At 33.4% G+C, this 17,079-nt stretch overlaps 3 protein-coding genes across 3 annotated transcripts; all 3 read right to left on the bottom strand.

The window, feature by feature from the left end:
- Positions 1 to 573: 573 nt before the first annotated feature.
- On the bottom strand, positions 574 to 12,744 carry LOC145749779 (uncharacterized). Its single transcript, XM_082565641.1, has 7 exons — positions 12,105 to 12,744; positions 7,416 to 9,497; positions 3,997 to 6,932; positions 2,019 to 3,954; positions 1,627 to 1,839; positions 1,226 to 1,341; positions 574 to 826 (listed from the first exon to the last, which is right to left on the bottom strand). Exons 1-7 carry the CDS (start codon positions 12,733 to 12,735, stop codon positions 788 to 790), a joined length of 7,953 nt encoding a protein of 2,650 aa, XP_082421767.1. The 5' UTR covers positions 12,736 to 12,744; the 3' UTR covers positions 574 to 787.
- LOC145749521 (uncharacterized) lies at positions 9,504 to 10,566 on the bottom strand (the record flags this gene model as incomplete). Its single annotated transcript, XM_082565307.1, has 2 exons — positions 9,504 to 9,518; positions 10,057 to 10,566. Coding segments are annotated over 2 exons (525 nt in total), but the record flags the coding sequence as incomplete, so codon positions are not given.
- Positions 12,745 to 16,848, bottom strand: LOC145749776 (uncharacterized; the record flags this gene model as incomplete). Its single annotated transcript, XM_082565638.1, has 11 exons — positions 16,758 to 16,848; positions 16,369 to 16,535; positions 16,112 to 16,214; positions 15,381 to 15,558; positions 15,016 to 15,140; positions 14,566 to 14,844; positions 14,198 to 14,404; positions 13,882 to 14,073; positions 13,363 to 13,535; positions 13,148 to 13,265; positions 12,745 to 12,878 (listed from the first exon to the last, which is right to left on the bottom strand). Coding segments are annotated over exons 1-11 (1,767 nt in total), but the record flags the coding sequence as incomplete, so codon positions are not given.
- Between the last annotated feature and the right edge of the window lie 231 nt (positions 16,849 to 17,079).

Here is a 17,079-nt window from a genome sequence, read left to right as displayed (position 1 = left end):
TTTATGACATAATTGGAACTAGGACAAGATTGGAATCTAACTCAATATAAAACAGCATCATCTTCGCTTGAAAAACTGACTTGAAAACTGTTAAAAGTTACCGAGGTTTCGTCTATATTGGGATAACTACTGGAGCTGTAAAATTTCTTTTAAAAATTGTAAACATACGCAAAAAAATCCCCTAATATGATAAAAACTACTTACGACATTACCTTGTCAAAATGGTGGTTTTCCTTAAAAACTCATCACTTTTAAATTACATGACGAGCTGTTTATTGTTTTACATATTTCAAGGAAAGGTGGGTAAAAGTAGTTTAAACAAATATCCTATTCAGAATTTGTAGGCATTTAACATAATATATTTAATACCGAACAAAAGTTTTTAATTGGCATATACTATATTTTAGCAAACATAGCCAAGCATAAAAGAAAATACTAGTAAGTTTTATGTATAAATATAAAACATATTAAAGTAAATTAAAAAATTTCAGATATTACAGAAAAAATGTAAAAATAAACGTCTTTAAGAAAAAACGCCATTAAACTAAATTGAAATAGAATACTTAAAAAAATCAGTAATAAAAAATTATTTTTAAAAGTGCATATGGTATTTTATAAACATTTGCATAGTAACATGGCCTAAACTAACCTAACATACAAGTAAAATTAACTGCATTGCCTAATATACTATAATGTTCAAACTTTTTTTATAATTTGAAGGATAAATATTATTACAATTCTGGGTTAATCTACAAATATTTCCCTAAGTCTTTAGTAGAGTGTGTTGTTAACGTTGTGGGGAGGTAACCTTATATATTTTCGATTTCTAAACAAAAAATAAATAATAAATTTATAAGGCTACATAAACTAATGTACTATACAACACAAAATTGTGGGTATCAGTAATATCATAACATGCACTATTATATATGTTATGCATTGTATTAACTAGTTTTTAGAGGAATTTAATTTCCAAATGTTATATATTCTTTTTAACATATTAAATGTTAAAATAATAATTTAACAATCTTAAGCATTTTTAAGCTATAGTTGCATGCCAAAGCAATATAATACCAATCAGGTAGATTTTTGAACTTTCTGTCAAGATAACTGAAACAAAATATTATAAACTTTATATAAGACTTACTTACAAACTATTAAAACATAATAAAACATATAAAAATGTTGTATATATAAATATATATAATTATCAAAAATAATTTACCTGATTCCTTAAAAACAAGGTCAGAGCTAAGACTATAATAACAGTATAGACCACCACTATAAGAACAATCACAGCAATAAGCCACCCAGGCAAAGCATTTGAGGGCTCTTCAATACCTTAACATATGTAATTTGTACATTGTTAATAATCATGAATTTATAGTCTTTATATATGAATTTATATCTTTATATATGAATTTATAGGTAACTTGCTAAAGAACCTTGCTAAAGTTTTTTAAATAAACAAAAATTACAGCAGATTATAACCCCTAATATATGTTCTTTTACTTAATAAAAAGAAGAATCCAACCCAAATCACATAATAATAACCACTACGCATGCAAACATTAAAGACATATTTCTAACCTTATCAGTATAAATAAAATAAGATTAAATTCTTACATACTGTTCTTCCGACATTAAAAGTAAAACCTTCCAAACATGAACAAGAAAACCCGGAACCATTCAAGATGCAGTTGGACCCAACATGGTTCCCACAAACACCATCTTGTTGACAATAATTTGGAACATGTGGACATATTTCACGAGCTTCAACACAGTTTGTTCTAATTGTAACCTCACAAATATCACAGTTGTATTGTGCTGTTACATTATCTGTCATCCCCAAATAACAGTATTTAAATTTGACTATACTGATAAAACATTTCAAAAAAAATTTAAACGTATTTAAATACTTCTCACATCAAAAGAAAACTATATAAAAATTATTAAGTTATGTTGTTACACTTAATAGTATAAAAATATAGTACAAAAATAACAAATTTTAAACTTACCCCCAGATACTATTGAACAACTATCATTAAATAAACAACTTAGTGAATTGTTACACAAAGTTTCTCGAGAAATGTCTGGACAAAATTCACAAACAGTTCCATTTCCATCAAATAAATGATTACAAGTACATGTAAACGATCCAATTGTGTTTGAACAATTAGCATTATTTGCACAATTGTCTGTCATTAATGTACATTCATTTTCATCAGTGCAGTTAACCCCATTGCCAGTGTATCCAGCATTACAAGCACAAGTAAATGAACCAATTGTGTTTGTACAAGTAGCATTACCATCACTACAATTGTCTGTCATTAAAGCACATTCATTTATATCAGTGCAGTTTACTCCATTGCCAGTGTATCCAGAATTGCAAGCACAAGTAAATGATCCAATTGTGTTTGTACAAGTAGCATTACCACCACTACAATTGTCTGTCATTAAAGCACATTCATCTATGTCTGTGCAGTTTACTCCATCGCCAGTGTATCCAGAATTGCAAGCACAAGTAAATGATCCAATTGTGTTTGTACAAGTAGCATTACCACCACTACAATTGTCTGTCATTAAAGCACATTCATCTATGTCTGTGCAGTTTACTCCATCGCCAGTGTATCCAGAATTGCAAGCACAAGTAAATGATCCAATTGTGTTTGTACAATTAGCATTACCACCACTACAATTGTCTGTCATTAAAGCACATTCATCTATGTCTGTGCAGTTTACTCCATCGCCAGTGTATCCAGAATTGCAAGCACAAGTAAATGATCCAATTGTGTTTGTACAAGTAGCATTACCACCACTACAATTGTCTGTCATTAAAGCACATTCATCTATGTCTGTGCAGTTTACTCCATCGCCAGTGTATCCAGAATTGCAAGCACAAGTAAATGATCCAATTGTGTTTGTACAAGTAGCAATACCACCACTACAATTGTCTGTCATTAAAGCACATTCATCTATGTCTGTGCAGTTTACTCCATCGCCAGTGTATCCAGAATTGCAAGCACAAGTAAATGATCCAATTGTGTTTGTACAATTAGCATTACCACCACTACAATTGTCTGTCATTAAAGCACATTCATCTATGTCTGTGCAGTTTACTCCATCGCCAGTGTATCCAGAATTGCAAGCACAAGTAAATGATCCAATTGTGTTTGTACAAGTAGCATTACCACCACTACAATTGTCTGTCATTGAAGCACATTTATCTATGTCTGTGCAGTTTACTCCATCGCCAGTGTATCCAGAATTGCAAGCACAAGTAAATGATCCAATTGTGTTTGTACAAGAAGCATTATCATCACAATTGTCTGTCATTAAAGCACATTCATTTATGTCTGTGCAGTTTACTCCATCGCCAGTGTACCCAACATTACAAGCACAAGTAAATGATCCAATCGTGTTTGTACAAGTAGCATTATCATCACAATTGTCTGTCATTAAAGCACATTCATCTATATCTGTGCAGTTTACTCCATCACCAGTGTATCCAGCATTACAAGCACAAGTAAAGGATCCAATCGTGTTTGTACAAGTAGCATTATCATCACAATTGTCTGTCATTAAAGCACATTCATCTATATCTGTGCAGTTTACTCCATCGCCAGTGTATCCAGCATTACAAGCACAAGTAAATGATCCAATCGTGTTTGTACAAGTAGCTATATCATCACAATTGTCTGTCATTAAAGCACATTCATCTATATCAGTGCAGTTTACTCCATCGCCAGTGTATCCAGCATTACAAGCACAAGTAAATGATCCAATCGTGTTTGTACAAGTAGCATTATCATCACAATTGTCTGTCATTAAAGCACATTCATCTATATCTGTGCAGTTTACTCCATCGCCAGTGTATCCAGCATTACAAGCACAAGTAAATGATCCAATCGTGTTTGTACAAGTAGCATTACCATCACTACAATTGTCCATCATTAAAACACATTCATCTATGTCTGTGCAGTTTACTCCATCGCCAGTGTATCCAGCATTACAAGCACAAGTAAATGATCCAATTGTGTTCGTACAAGTAGCATTATCATCACAATTGTCTGTCACTAAAGCACATTCATCTCTATCTGTGCAGTTTACTCCATCGCCAGTGTATCCAGCATTACAAGCACAAGTAAATGATCCAATCGTGTTTGTACAAGTAGCGTTATCATCACAATTGTCTATCATTAAAGCACATTCATTTATGTCTGTGCAGTTTACTCCATCGCCAGTGTACCCAACATCACAAGTACAAGTAAATGATCCAATCGTGTTTGTACAAGTAGCATTATCATCACAATTGTCTGTCATTAAAGCACATTCATCTATATCTGTGCAGTTTACTCCATCGCCAGTGTATCCAGCATTACAAGCACAAGTAAATGATGCAATTGTGTTTGTACAAGTAGCATTATCATCACAATTGTCTGTCATTAAAGCACATTCATCTATATCTGTGCAGTTTACTCCATCGCCAGTGTATCCAGCATTACAAGCACAAGTAAATGATCCAATCGTGTTTGTACAAGTAGCATTATCATCACAATTGTCTGTCATTAAAGCACATTCATCTATATATGTGCAGTTTACTCCATCGCCAGTGTATCCAGCATTACAAGCACAAGTAAATGATCCAATCGTGTTTGTACAAGTAGCATTATCATCACAATTGTCTGTCATTAAAGCACATTCATCTATATCTGTGCAGTTTACTCCATCGCCAGTGTATCCAGCATTACAAGCACAAGTAAATGATCCAATTGTGTTTGTACAAGTAGCATTACCATCACTACAATTGTCCATCATTAAAGCACATTCATCTATGTCTGTGCAGTTTACTCCATCGCCAGTGTATCCTGAATTGCAAGCACAAGTAAATGATCCAATTGTGTTTGTACAAGTAGCATTATCATCACAATTGTCTGTCATTAAAGCACATTCATCTATGTCTGTGCAGTTTACTCCATTGCCAGTGTATCCAGCATTACAAGCACAAGTAAATGATCCAATCGTGTTTGTACAAGTAGCATTATCATCACAATTGTCTGTCATTAAAGCACATTCATCTATATCTGTGCAGTTTACTCCATCGCCAGTGTATCCAGCATTACAAGCACAAGTAAATGATCCAATCGTGTTTGTACAAGTAACATTATCATCACAATTGTCTGTCATTAAAGCACATTCATCTATATCTGTGCAGTTTACTCCATCGCCAGTGTATCCAGCATTACAAGCACAAGTAAATGATCCAATCGTGTTTATACAAGTAGCATTATCATCACAATTGTCTGTCATTAAAGCACATTCATCTATATCTGTACAGTTTACTCCATCGCCAGTGTATCCAGCATTACAAGCACAAGTAAATGATCCAATCGTGTTTGTACAAATAGCATTATCATCACAATTGTCTGTCATTAAAGCACATTCATCTATATCTGTGCAGTTAACCCCATCGCCAGTGTATCCAGCATTACAAGCACAAGTAAATGATCCAATCGTGTTTGTACAAGTAGCATTATCATCACAATTGGCTGTCATTAAAGCACATTCATCTAAATCTGTGCAGTTTACTCCATCGCCAGTGTATCCAGCATTACAAGCACAAGTAAATGATCCAATCAGGTTTGTACAAGTAGCATTATCTTCACAATTGTCTGTCATTAAAGCACATTCATCTATATCTGTGCAGTTTACTCCATCGCCAGTGTATCCAGCATTACAAGCACAAGTAAATGATCCAATCGTGTTTGTACAAGTAACATTATCATCACAATTGTCTGTCATTAAAGCACATTCATCTATATCTGTGCAGTTTACTCCATCGCCAGTGTATCCAGCATTACAAGCACAAGTAAATGATCCAATCGTGTTTATACAAGTAGCATTATCATCACTGCAATTGTCTGTCATTAAAGCACATTCATCTATATCTGTACAGTTTACTCCATCGCCAGTGTATCCAGCATTACAAGCACAAGTAAATGATCCAATCGTGTTTGTACAAGTAGCATTATCATCACAATTGTCTGTCATTAAAGCACATTCATCTATATCTGTGCAGTTAACCCCATCGCCAGTGTATCCAGCATTACAAGCACAAGTAAATGATCCAATCGTGTTTGTACAAGTAGCATTATCATCACAATTGGCTGTCATTAAAGCACATTCATCTAAATCTGTGCAGTTTACTCCATCGCCAGTGTATCCAGCATTACAAGCACAAGTAAATGATCCAATCAGGTTTGTACAAGTAGCATTATCATCACAATTGTTTGTCATTAAAGCACATTCATCTATATCTGTGCAGTTTACTCCATCGCCAGTGTATCCAGCATTACAAGCACAAGTAAATGATCCAATCGTGTTTGTACAAGTAGCATTATCATCACAATTGTCTGTCATTAAAGCACATTCATCTATATCTGTACAGTTTACTCCATCGCCAGTGTATCCAGCATTACAAGCACAAGTAAATGATCCAATCGTGTTTGTACAAATAGCATTATCATCACAATTGTCTGTCATTAAAGCACATTCATCTATATCTGTGCAGTTAACCCCATCGCCAGTGTATCCAGCATTACAAGCACAAGTAAATGATCCAATCGTGTTTGTACAAGTAGCATTATCATCACAATTGGCTGTCATTAAAGCACATTCATCTAAATCTGTGCAGTTTACTCCATCGCCAGTGTATCCAGCATTACAAGCACAAGTAAATGATCCAATCAGGTTTGTACAAGTAGCATTATCTTCACAATTGTCTGTCATTAAAGCACATTCATCTATATCTGTGCAGTTTACTCCATCGCCAGTGTATCCAGCATTACAAGCACAAGTAAATGATCCAATCGTGTTTGTACAAGTAACATTATCATCACAATTGTCTGTCATTAAAGCACATTCATCTATATCTGTGCAGTTTACTCCATCGCCAGTGTATCCAGCATTACAAGCACAAGTAAATGATCCAATCGTGTTTATACAAGTAGCATTATCATCACTGCAATTGTCTGTCATTAAAGCACATTCATCTATATCTGTACAGTTTACTCCATCGCCAGTGTATCCAGCATTACAAGCACAAGTAAATGATCCAATCGTGTTTGTACAAGTAGCATTATCATCACAATTGTCTGTCATTAAAGCACATTCATCTATATCTGTGCAGTTAACCCCATCGCCAGTGTATCCAGCATTACAAGCACAAGTAAATGATCCAATCGTGTTTGTACAAGTAGCATTATCATCACAATTGGCTGTCATTAAAGCACCTTCATCTAAATCTGTGCAGTTTACTCCATCGCCAGTGTATCCAGCATTACAAGCACAAGTAAATGATCCAATCAGGTTTGTACAAGTAGCATTATCATCACAATTGTTTGTCATTAAAGCACATTCATCTATATCTGTGCAGTTTACTCCATCGCCAGTGTATCCAGCATTACAAGCACAAGTAAATGATCCAATCGTGTTTGTACAAGTAGCATTATCATCACAATTGTCTGTCATTAAAGCACATTCATCTATATCTGTACAGTTTACTCCATCGCCAGTGTATCCAGCATTACAAGCACAAGTAAATGATCCAATCGTGTTTGTACAAGTAGCATTATCATCACAATTGTCTGTCATTAAAGCACATTCATCTATATCTGTGCAGTTTACTCCATCGCCAGTGTATCCAGCATTACAAGCACAAGTAAATGATCCAATCGTATTTGTACAAGTAGCATTATCATCACAATTGTCTGTCATTAAAGCACATTCATCTATATCTGTGCAGCTTACTCCATCGCCAGTGTATCCAGCATTACAAGCACAAGTAAATGATCCAATTGAGTTTGTACAAGTAGCATTACCATCACAATTGTCTGTCATTAAAGCACATTCATCTATGTCTGTGCAGTTTACTCCATCGCCAGTGTATCCAGCATTACAAGCACAAGTAAATGATCCAATCGTGTTTGTACAAGTAGCATTACCATCACTACAATTGTCCATCATTAAAGCACATTCATCTATGTCTGTGCAGTTTACTCCATCGCCAGTGTACCCAACATTACAAGCACAAGTAAATGATCCAATCGTGTTTGTACAAGTAGCATTATCATCACAATTGTCTGTCATTAAAGCACATTCATCTATATCTGTGCAGTTTACTCCATCGCCAGTGTATCCAGCATTACAAGCACAAGTAAATGATCCAATCGTGTTTGTACAAGTAGCATTATCATCACAATTGTCTGTCATTAAAGCACATTCATCTATATCTGTGCAGTTTACTCCATCGCCAGTGTATCCAGCATTACAAGCACAAGTAAATGATCCAATCGTGTTTGTACAAGTAACATTATCATCACAATTGTCTGTCATTAAAGCACATTCATCTATATCTGTGCAGTTTACTCCATCGCCAGTGTATCCAGCATTACAAGCACAAGTAAATGATCCAATCGTGTTTGTACAAGTAGCATTATCATTACAATTGTCTGTCATTAAAGCACATTCATCTATATCTGTACAGTTTACTCCATCGCCAGTGTATTCAGCATTACAAGCACAAGTAAATGATCCAATGGTGTTTGTACAAGTAGCATTATCATCACAATTGTCTGTCATTAAAGCACATTCATCTATATCTGTGCAGTTAACTCCATCGCCAGTGTATCCAGCATTACAAGCACAAGTAAATGATCCAATCGTGTTTGTACAAGTAGCATTATCATCACAATTGTCTGTCATTAAAGCACATTCATCTATATCTGTGCAGTTTACTCCATCGCCAGTGTATCCAGCATTACAAGCACAAGTAAATGATCCAATCGTGTTTGTACAAGTAGCATTATCATCACAATTGTCTGTCATTAAAGCACATTCATCTATATCTGTGCAGTTTACTCCATCGCCAGTGTATCCAGCATTACAAGCACAAGTAAATGATCCAATTGTGTTTGTACAAGTAGCATTACCATCACTACAATTGTCCATCATTAAAGCACATTCATCTATGTCTGTGCAGTTTACTCCATCGCCAGTGTATCCCGAATTGCAAGCACAAGTAAATGATCCAATTGTGTTTGTACAAGTAGCATTATCATCACAATTGTCTGTCATTAAAGCACATTCATCTATGTCTGTGCAGTTTACTCCATCGCCAGTGTATCCAGCATTACAAGCACAAGTAAATGATCCAATGGTGTTTGTACAAGTAGCATTATCATCACAATTGTCTGTCATTAAAGCACATTCATCTATATCTGTGCAGTTAACTCCATCGCCAGTGTATCCAGCATTACAAGCACAAGTAAATGATCCAATCGTGTTTGTACAAGTAGCATTATCATCACAATTGTCTGTCATTAAAGCACATTCATCTATATCTGTGCAGTTTACTCCATCGCCAGTGTATCCAGCATTACAAGCACAAGTAAATGATCCAATCGTGTTTGTACAAGTAGCATTATCATCACAATTGTCTGTCATTAAAGCACATTCATCTATATCTGTGCAGTTTACTCCATCGCCAGTGTATCCAGCATTACAAGCACAAGTAAATGATCCAATTGTGTTTGTACAAGTAGCATTACCATCACTACAATTGTCCATCATTAAAGCACATTCATCTATGTCTGTGCAGTTTACTCCATCGCCAGTGTATCCCGAATTGCAAGCACAAGTAAATGATCCAATTGTGTTTGTACAAGTAGCATTATCATCACAATTGTCTGTCATTAAAGCACATTCATCTATGTCTGTGCAGTTTACTCCATCGCCAGTGTATCCAGCATTACAAGCACAAGTAAATGATCCAATCGTGTTTGTACAAGTAGCATTAACATCACTACAATTGTCCATCATTAAAGCACATTCATCTATGTCTGTGCAGTTTACTCCATCGCCAGTGTACCCAACATTACAAGCACAAGTAAATGATCCAATCGTGTTTGTACAAGTAGCATTATCATCACAATTGTCTGTCATTAAAGCACATTCATCTATATCTGTGCAGTTTACTCCATCGCCAGTGTATCCAGCATTACAAGCACAAGTAAATGATCCAATCGTGTTTGTACAAGTAGCCTTATCATCACAATTGTCTGTCATTAAAGCACATTCATCTATATCTGTGCAGTTTACTCCATTGCCAGTGTATCCAGCATTACAAGCACAAGTAAATGATCCAATCGTGTTTGTACAAGTAGCATTACCATCACTACAATTGTCTATCATTAAAGCACATTCATCTATGTCTGTGCAGTTTACTCCATCGCCAGTGTATCCAGCATTACAAGCACAAGTAAATGATCCAATTGTGTTTGTACAGGTAGCATTACCATCACTACAATTGTCTATCATTAAAGCACATTCATCTATGTCTGTGCAGTTTACTCCATCGCCAGTGTATCCAGCATTACAAGCACAAGTAAATGATCCAATCGTGTTTGTACAAGTAGCATTATCATCACAATTGTCTGTCATTAAAGCACATTCATCTATATCTGTGCAGTTTACTCCATCGCCAGTGTATCCAGCATTACAAGCACAAGTAAATGATCCAATCGTGTTTGTACAAGTAGCATTACCATCACTACAATTGTCCATCATTAAAGCACATTCATCTATGTCTGTGCAGTTTACTCCATCGCCAGTGTACCCAACATTACAAGCACAAGTAAATGATCCAATCGTGTTTGTACAAGTAGCATTATCATCACAATTGTCTGTCATTAAAGCACATTCATCTATATCTGTGCAGTTTACTCCATCGCCAGTGTATCCAGCATTACAAGCACAAGTAAATGATCCAATCGTGTTTGTACAAGTAGCCTTATCATCACAATTGTCTGTCATTAAAACACATTCATCTATATCTGTGCAGTTTACTCCATTGCCAGTGTATCCAGCATTACAAGCACAAGTAAATGATCCAATTGTGTTTGTACAAGTAGCATTACCATCACTACAATTGTCTATCATTAAAGCACATTCATCTATGTCTGTGCAGTTTACTCCATCGCCAGTGTATCCAGCATTACAAGCACAAGTAAATGATCCAATTGTGTTTGTACAGGTAGCATTACCATCACTACAATTGTCTATCATTAAAGCACATTCATCTATGTCTGTGCAGTTTACTCCATCGCCAGTGTATCCAGCATTACAAGCACAAGTAAATGATCCAATCGTGTTTGTACAAGTAGCATTATCATCACAATTGTCTGTCATTAAAGCACATTCATCTATATCTGTGCAGTTTACTCCATCGCCAGTGTATCCAGCATTACAAGCACAAGTAAATGATCCAATCGTGTTTGTACAAGTAGCATTATCATCACAATTGTCTGTCATTAAAGCACATTCATCTATATCTGTGCAGTTTACTCCATCGCCAGTGTATCCAGCATTACAAGCACAAGTAAATGATCCAATCATGTTTGTACAAGTAGCATTATCATCACAATTGTCTGTCATTAAAGCACATTCATCTATATCTGTGCAGTTTACTCCATCGCCAGTGTATCCAGCATTACAAGCACAAGTAAATGATCCAATCGTGTTTGTACAAGTAGCATTACCATCACTACAATTGTCCATCATTAAAGCACATTCATCTATGTCTGTGCAGTTTACTCCATCGCCAGTGTATCCAGCATTACAAGCACAAGTAAATGATCCAATTGTGTTTGTACAGGTAGCATTACCATCACTACAATTTTCCATCATTAAAGCACATTCATCTATGTCTGTGCAGTTTACTCCATCGCCAGTGTATCCCGAATTGCAAGCACAAGTAAATGATCCAATTGTGTTTGTACAAGTAGCATTATCATCACAATTGTCTGTCATTAAAGCACATTCATCTATATCTGTGCAGTTTACTCCATTGCCAGTGTATCCAGCATTACAAGCACAAGTAAATGATCCAATCGTGTTTGTACAAGTAGCATTACCATCACTACAATTGTCCATCATTAAAGCACATTCATCTATGTCTGTGCAGTTTACTCCATCGCCAGTGTATCCAGCATTACAAGCACAAGTAAATGATCCAATTGTGTTTGTACAAGTAGCATTACCATCACTACAATTGTCCATCATTAAAGCACATTCATCTATGTCTGTGCAGTTTACTCCATCGCCAGTGTACCCAACATTACAAGCACAAGTAAATGATCCAATCGTGTTTGTACAAGTAGCATTATCATCACAATTGTCTGTCATTAAAGCACATTCATCTATATCTGTGCAGTTTACTCCATCGCCAGTGTATCCAGCATTACAAGCACAAGTAAATGATCCAATCGTGTTTGTACAAGTAGCATTATCATCACAATTGTCTGTCATTAAAGCACATTCATCTATATCTGTGCAGTTTACTCCATCGCCAGTGTATCCAGCATTACAAGCACAAGTAAATGATCCAAACGTGTTTGTACAAGTAGCATTATCATCACAATTGTCTGTCATTAAAGCACATTCATCTATATCTGTGCAGTTTACTCCATTGCCAGTGAATCCAGCATTACAAGCACAAGTAAATGATCCAATCGTGTTTGTACAAGTAGCATTATCATCACAATTGTCTGTCATTAAAGCACATTCATCTATATCTGTGCAGTTTACTCCATCGCCAGTGTATCCAGCATTACAAGCACAAGTAAATGATCCAATCGTGTTTGTACAAGTAGCATTATCATCACAATTGTCTGTCATTAAAGCACATTCATCTATATCTGTGCAGTTTACTCCATCGCCAGTGTATCCAGCATTACAAGCACAAGTAAATGATCCAATTATGTTGGTACAGTTGGCAACAGGACTACAAGGAAATATTTCACGTTCGCATTCGTTTTCCTCTAATCAAAAAATTTTTTTTAAAAATATTTTTTTGGTTTTACTAAAAATATTGAAAAAAAGCTGGTTTATTTTTAATTTTTTTTTTTGAAAGACATTATTCCTAAGTTCATAGTGTAAATAGTAAATAATTTGATTTAGTTAAAAATATGGTAGTTTAGACTAATGTTGACATACAAGTTATAACAAATTCCAGTTAATGCATTAAACAAGATTTATGCTAATACTTTAATTGATTTATAATCACACAAAGAAAACCTTTAAGGAATACCTGTAAAGCCTGTAAGAGTAGTAGAAGAGGAATTTAATATTTCATTTGTTGCAGATCTGGCTGAAACTTGAATCTCAATAGATGTGTTTGTGTTTGGTGTAAGGTTGTTCAAAATAACCTGAAGATAAAAATCTAAACAACTTAATAAGTTCATACATGTTAAGATATTAAAATGTATACAAACTCTACACAAAATAATTGAAAAACAATTTTACCTGATAATTAGTTGAGCTGTCCAATTGACTTTCTTGTAATTGAGTCTGAGTTCCACCAACAGTAAACAAATAAGTTGTAGCTCTATTCACACTTGCTGGGAAGGTTATAGTTGCACTTGTCCCACTTGTAGAAGGAGTAAATATAAAATTACTTGGGTCTAATGGGGATGGGTCTAAAGAATAATAAATAGTAACAAGTAATTTGTATTTGAAAGAAACCGTTTGATAAACTACAAAACAAATTGTCAAATGCTAAATATCTATTACTTTTTGTTTATAAATATTTTTATCTAGTCTAGCTTTTATCACTTACACTTATAACTTACTTATTTATTATCGATCATAAAAGCTCAAAATTTAAAAATAATATTTAAGTGTTAATATTTTCTTCAACAATGCTACCCCAGACAATTTAACAATATTTTCTTAGCATGTCAAAATAACAAATAAACATATTTAATAAACATTTAAAAAATTAAGTTCATGAGTATTTTGTTTAATGTGTTTTAATGCTCTTACCAGTTGTGTATAAAATTGAATATCTTCGAAATTCCAAAGGGCCAACATTAGTAGCTTGATAAAATCGACTATATCGCAACGCATCATCATTTATACAAAAAATTAAATAGTTTTGTCGTATTCCATAGATGGTGTTCGATGTTAAATTAAATAAAACAATGGAATTCGAGTCACGATCAATGCTTATCAATGCTTAAAAATTAAAAATTATTTTAAATATGAAAAATCTTATTATCTTACAAATAAAAAAACATAAAAACTGTTTAAGTGCAGAAAAAATAAATAATAATATTTATTTTCTTTTTAACAAATGAACCTGATTGGGTAAATGCAATTTCATTTACATCCTCTGCAGATGCATCACCACCTGTTCTTGCAGGAATTAAAGTTGACCTAACTAACCCCATGTCATTATACAAAGACCATGTTCTTTCATTACCATTTGGACAACCTATGGGATTTAACGATTCGAAACCTAAACTTGCAGATGCAAAACTATAAGCACCAATAAAAGCTTCAGTTCCTAAAAAATAAAAACTTTTGTTCAAATTACTTAATTAAACAAATAAACTTTTTAACAAAAAAAATTTGCCATAATACACAGTTATAGTTTTAAAAAAATGTCTGACTAGTTAAAATATTTGGTAATTCTTATCATGAGTTAAATTTAATTAGGTTTCTTACTAGTAATAATTTCATTAGATCCAAATAAACCAACTTCTAAATTATTTGTAATTAAGACACTCGTGTCTGGAGTAGTTGTGTTGTCATTTAAAAATATCTCATGGTATATATTATTTGATCCATTAATTAACCTAAGTACAACAACATTAACCACATTGTTGGATAAATTATGATAAGCAGAGGTGAGTTGGGTTGAAATCTCATTTCTTAGAGTTGTATTAGAGTTGTCAGCTGTAAAATTGGTAGAAGAATTAACTCGCCCAAAAACTGATGTCATGTCTATAACAACAAAATATAAATGATTTTATTGCTAGATAAATAGAAAAAATTAATAGTAAACTACTTTAACATATGTCAATAGCATTATGTGGAAGTATATTAAATATACAGAAATAAAACTACATTTTTTAAATATTTAGTTACTAAAAACCACTTTAATATAAAAAATACCTGTTGTAATTAACTGTGAAGAACCAAAAGGACTTTGAGCTTCATTTAAAGTTGATGTAAATCCCTGAACACCTAATGCTCGAGCTCTCACATTATATTCAGTGTTTGGAATCAAATCTAACAAACTAAAAAAAAATTACCAAATTAATAACAGTAATATTTTAATTGAAACATAAAGAAACAAATAATGCATCTAAACTTAAATTTAAGTTAGACATTAAATTGATAGAATTTCAATTTGCTTAATAATTCCTCTTTTGGAATAGGTTTATTCTAAATAAAAATAAACATTTTTTATTAAGCAATATCAATCACAATGTTTCGTAATGCAGCAAAAAAACTTAGTCTAAAAAAAATAAACCCACATAGCAATATAAGAAGAATTAGCTGGCACATCATCAGGTACAATACTTGTATTAACTTGATTAGTTCTTGTATTTGTATATTCAACCACCCATGAGAAAACACCTGGTATTTCTTGAATAAAAACCGTGATAAATTCTGGAGTAGTGATGAAACTTGTAATGTTGACACCAGATGGAGCTATAACAAAAAAATGATAGTAAAAATAAACTATTTAAAATGAAATAGTTCGTACTAGGCACAATACTAATGTATTTGCATATTCCCAATGTCTGACATCAAATTGGCTTGCAAGTTCTTGATTTTCACTGTTCTCATGCCCTAGCTCTTAAAGTGACGTTAAAGACACCCAAAACAAAACAATTCTAACATAATTTATTCACTAGTAATCTCTATGGTAAATTTTTTTACATTGTTTTTTTATATATTTATCCTCGATGTGGTAAAGTCAACTTCATGACCTAAAGTAACATCAGTAACATCATCTACCCCAACCCAATGTGTTGCTTTTAGCAGTTTAGGATGTTATAAAATATAATTGCCCGATAATTTTGCTGCCAATTGAGAGCTGACTTTACACATAAGCGCTACAGCATAAGAGCAGTAAAGATTGAACCCAGGACCTCAGTAGTGCAGCAAGTGTTTTGATTACTACGTCACACTGCTCAGGTTTACTTTTGTACGATGCATAAATTATAAGTAAAATTAATAAAAAATTTAAAAAAATAAAAACCTGTTCTGATGGAAACAATTTCACTAAAATTTCCGACATTTCTGAAATTATCGAAAGTTCTGACTTGGACATCATAAATAATATTTGAGCGAACATCATCGATCTACACATATTAAAACATAATTACATTGATTTAAAATACATCAGTTATGAGCGCATAATATAAATTTAGGTAGATTGTTTTAAAAAAAAGTTAACAAATAAAGGGGCAGTAATACAGCAAAGTCAACTTTAATAATTGTATACAGTTTACTTACAGAAACGAGTATTGTTGTACTAGTTCCGTTAACGAACCCGACATTATTGGAATCGTAACGAGATTGGAATCTAACTTGATATAAAACAGCATCATCTACACTTAAAAAACTGACTTGAAAACTGTTAAAAGTTACCGAGGATTCGTCTATTGGGTCAACTACTGGAGCTGTAAATAATAACAAGGGAATAATCTGATTATCCTTCTATAATCAAAAATTTAAAACTCGTGGTAAGTTTAATAGTAGGGGAACTCCCTATGCAACATTAATATTAAAAAAATAACTTTATCCTTAAATTATGTATTTAATTACTAAATTCTTACAACTATTTAAAGTTCTTAAAAAACAAATGTTTATTATTTTTATTAAACAAGTAATTAACTAACTACCTTCTAGTTGTCCATTTCCTGTATTTATTAAACAAAACACAAAAGCTAAGACTGAGATTTTAAACATCGATTTTTGAAGACTTTTAAACATTTTGCATCATTTATACATAGCGTTAATAAAAGTTTAATCTTTAAAAAATATGTAGTTTTAAATATATAACATATACATAGTTTTTACCAATATACGCGCCTTGCTATTAATAATTAAATTAGCATAAAAAAGCAGACAAGTAATTTGATTATTTAAAATAAAAGCAATCTTATTTGTGAGTGCATGAGGTTTTAATGAATTAAAGATATTTCTGCAAAATCTAAGCGCATT

This window comes from Corella eumyota, chromosome 4 (genome assembly GCF_963082875.1).
Source record: "Corella eumyota chromosome 4, kaCorEumy4.1, whole genome shotgun sequence".
Classification (NCBI taxonomy): Eukaryota; Metazoa; Chordata; class Ascidiacea; order Phlebobranchia; family Corellidae; genus Corella; species Corella eumyota.
Note: the sequence above shows the minus strand (reverse complement) of the source record. Positions and strands in the feature narration are given on the sequence as shown.

Coding starts and splice junctions, on each gene's coding strand:
- LOC145749779 (XM_082565641.1), bottom strand. CDS start 12,735: ATGACAGACAATTGTGATGATAATGCTACTTGTACAAACACGATTGGA. Junction 1,840..2,018: donor TTGTTCAATAGTATCTGGGG/GTAAGTTTAAAA, acceptor TGGGGATGACAG/ATAATGTAACAGCACAATAC. Junction 827..1,225: donor CCTTGTTTTTAAGGAATCAG/GTAAATTATTTT, acceptor TTTTTTGTTTAG/AAATCGAAAATATATAAGGT.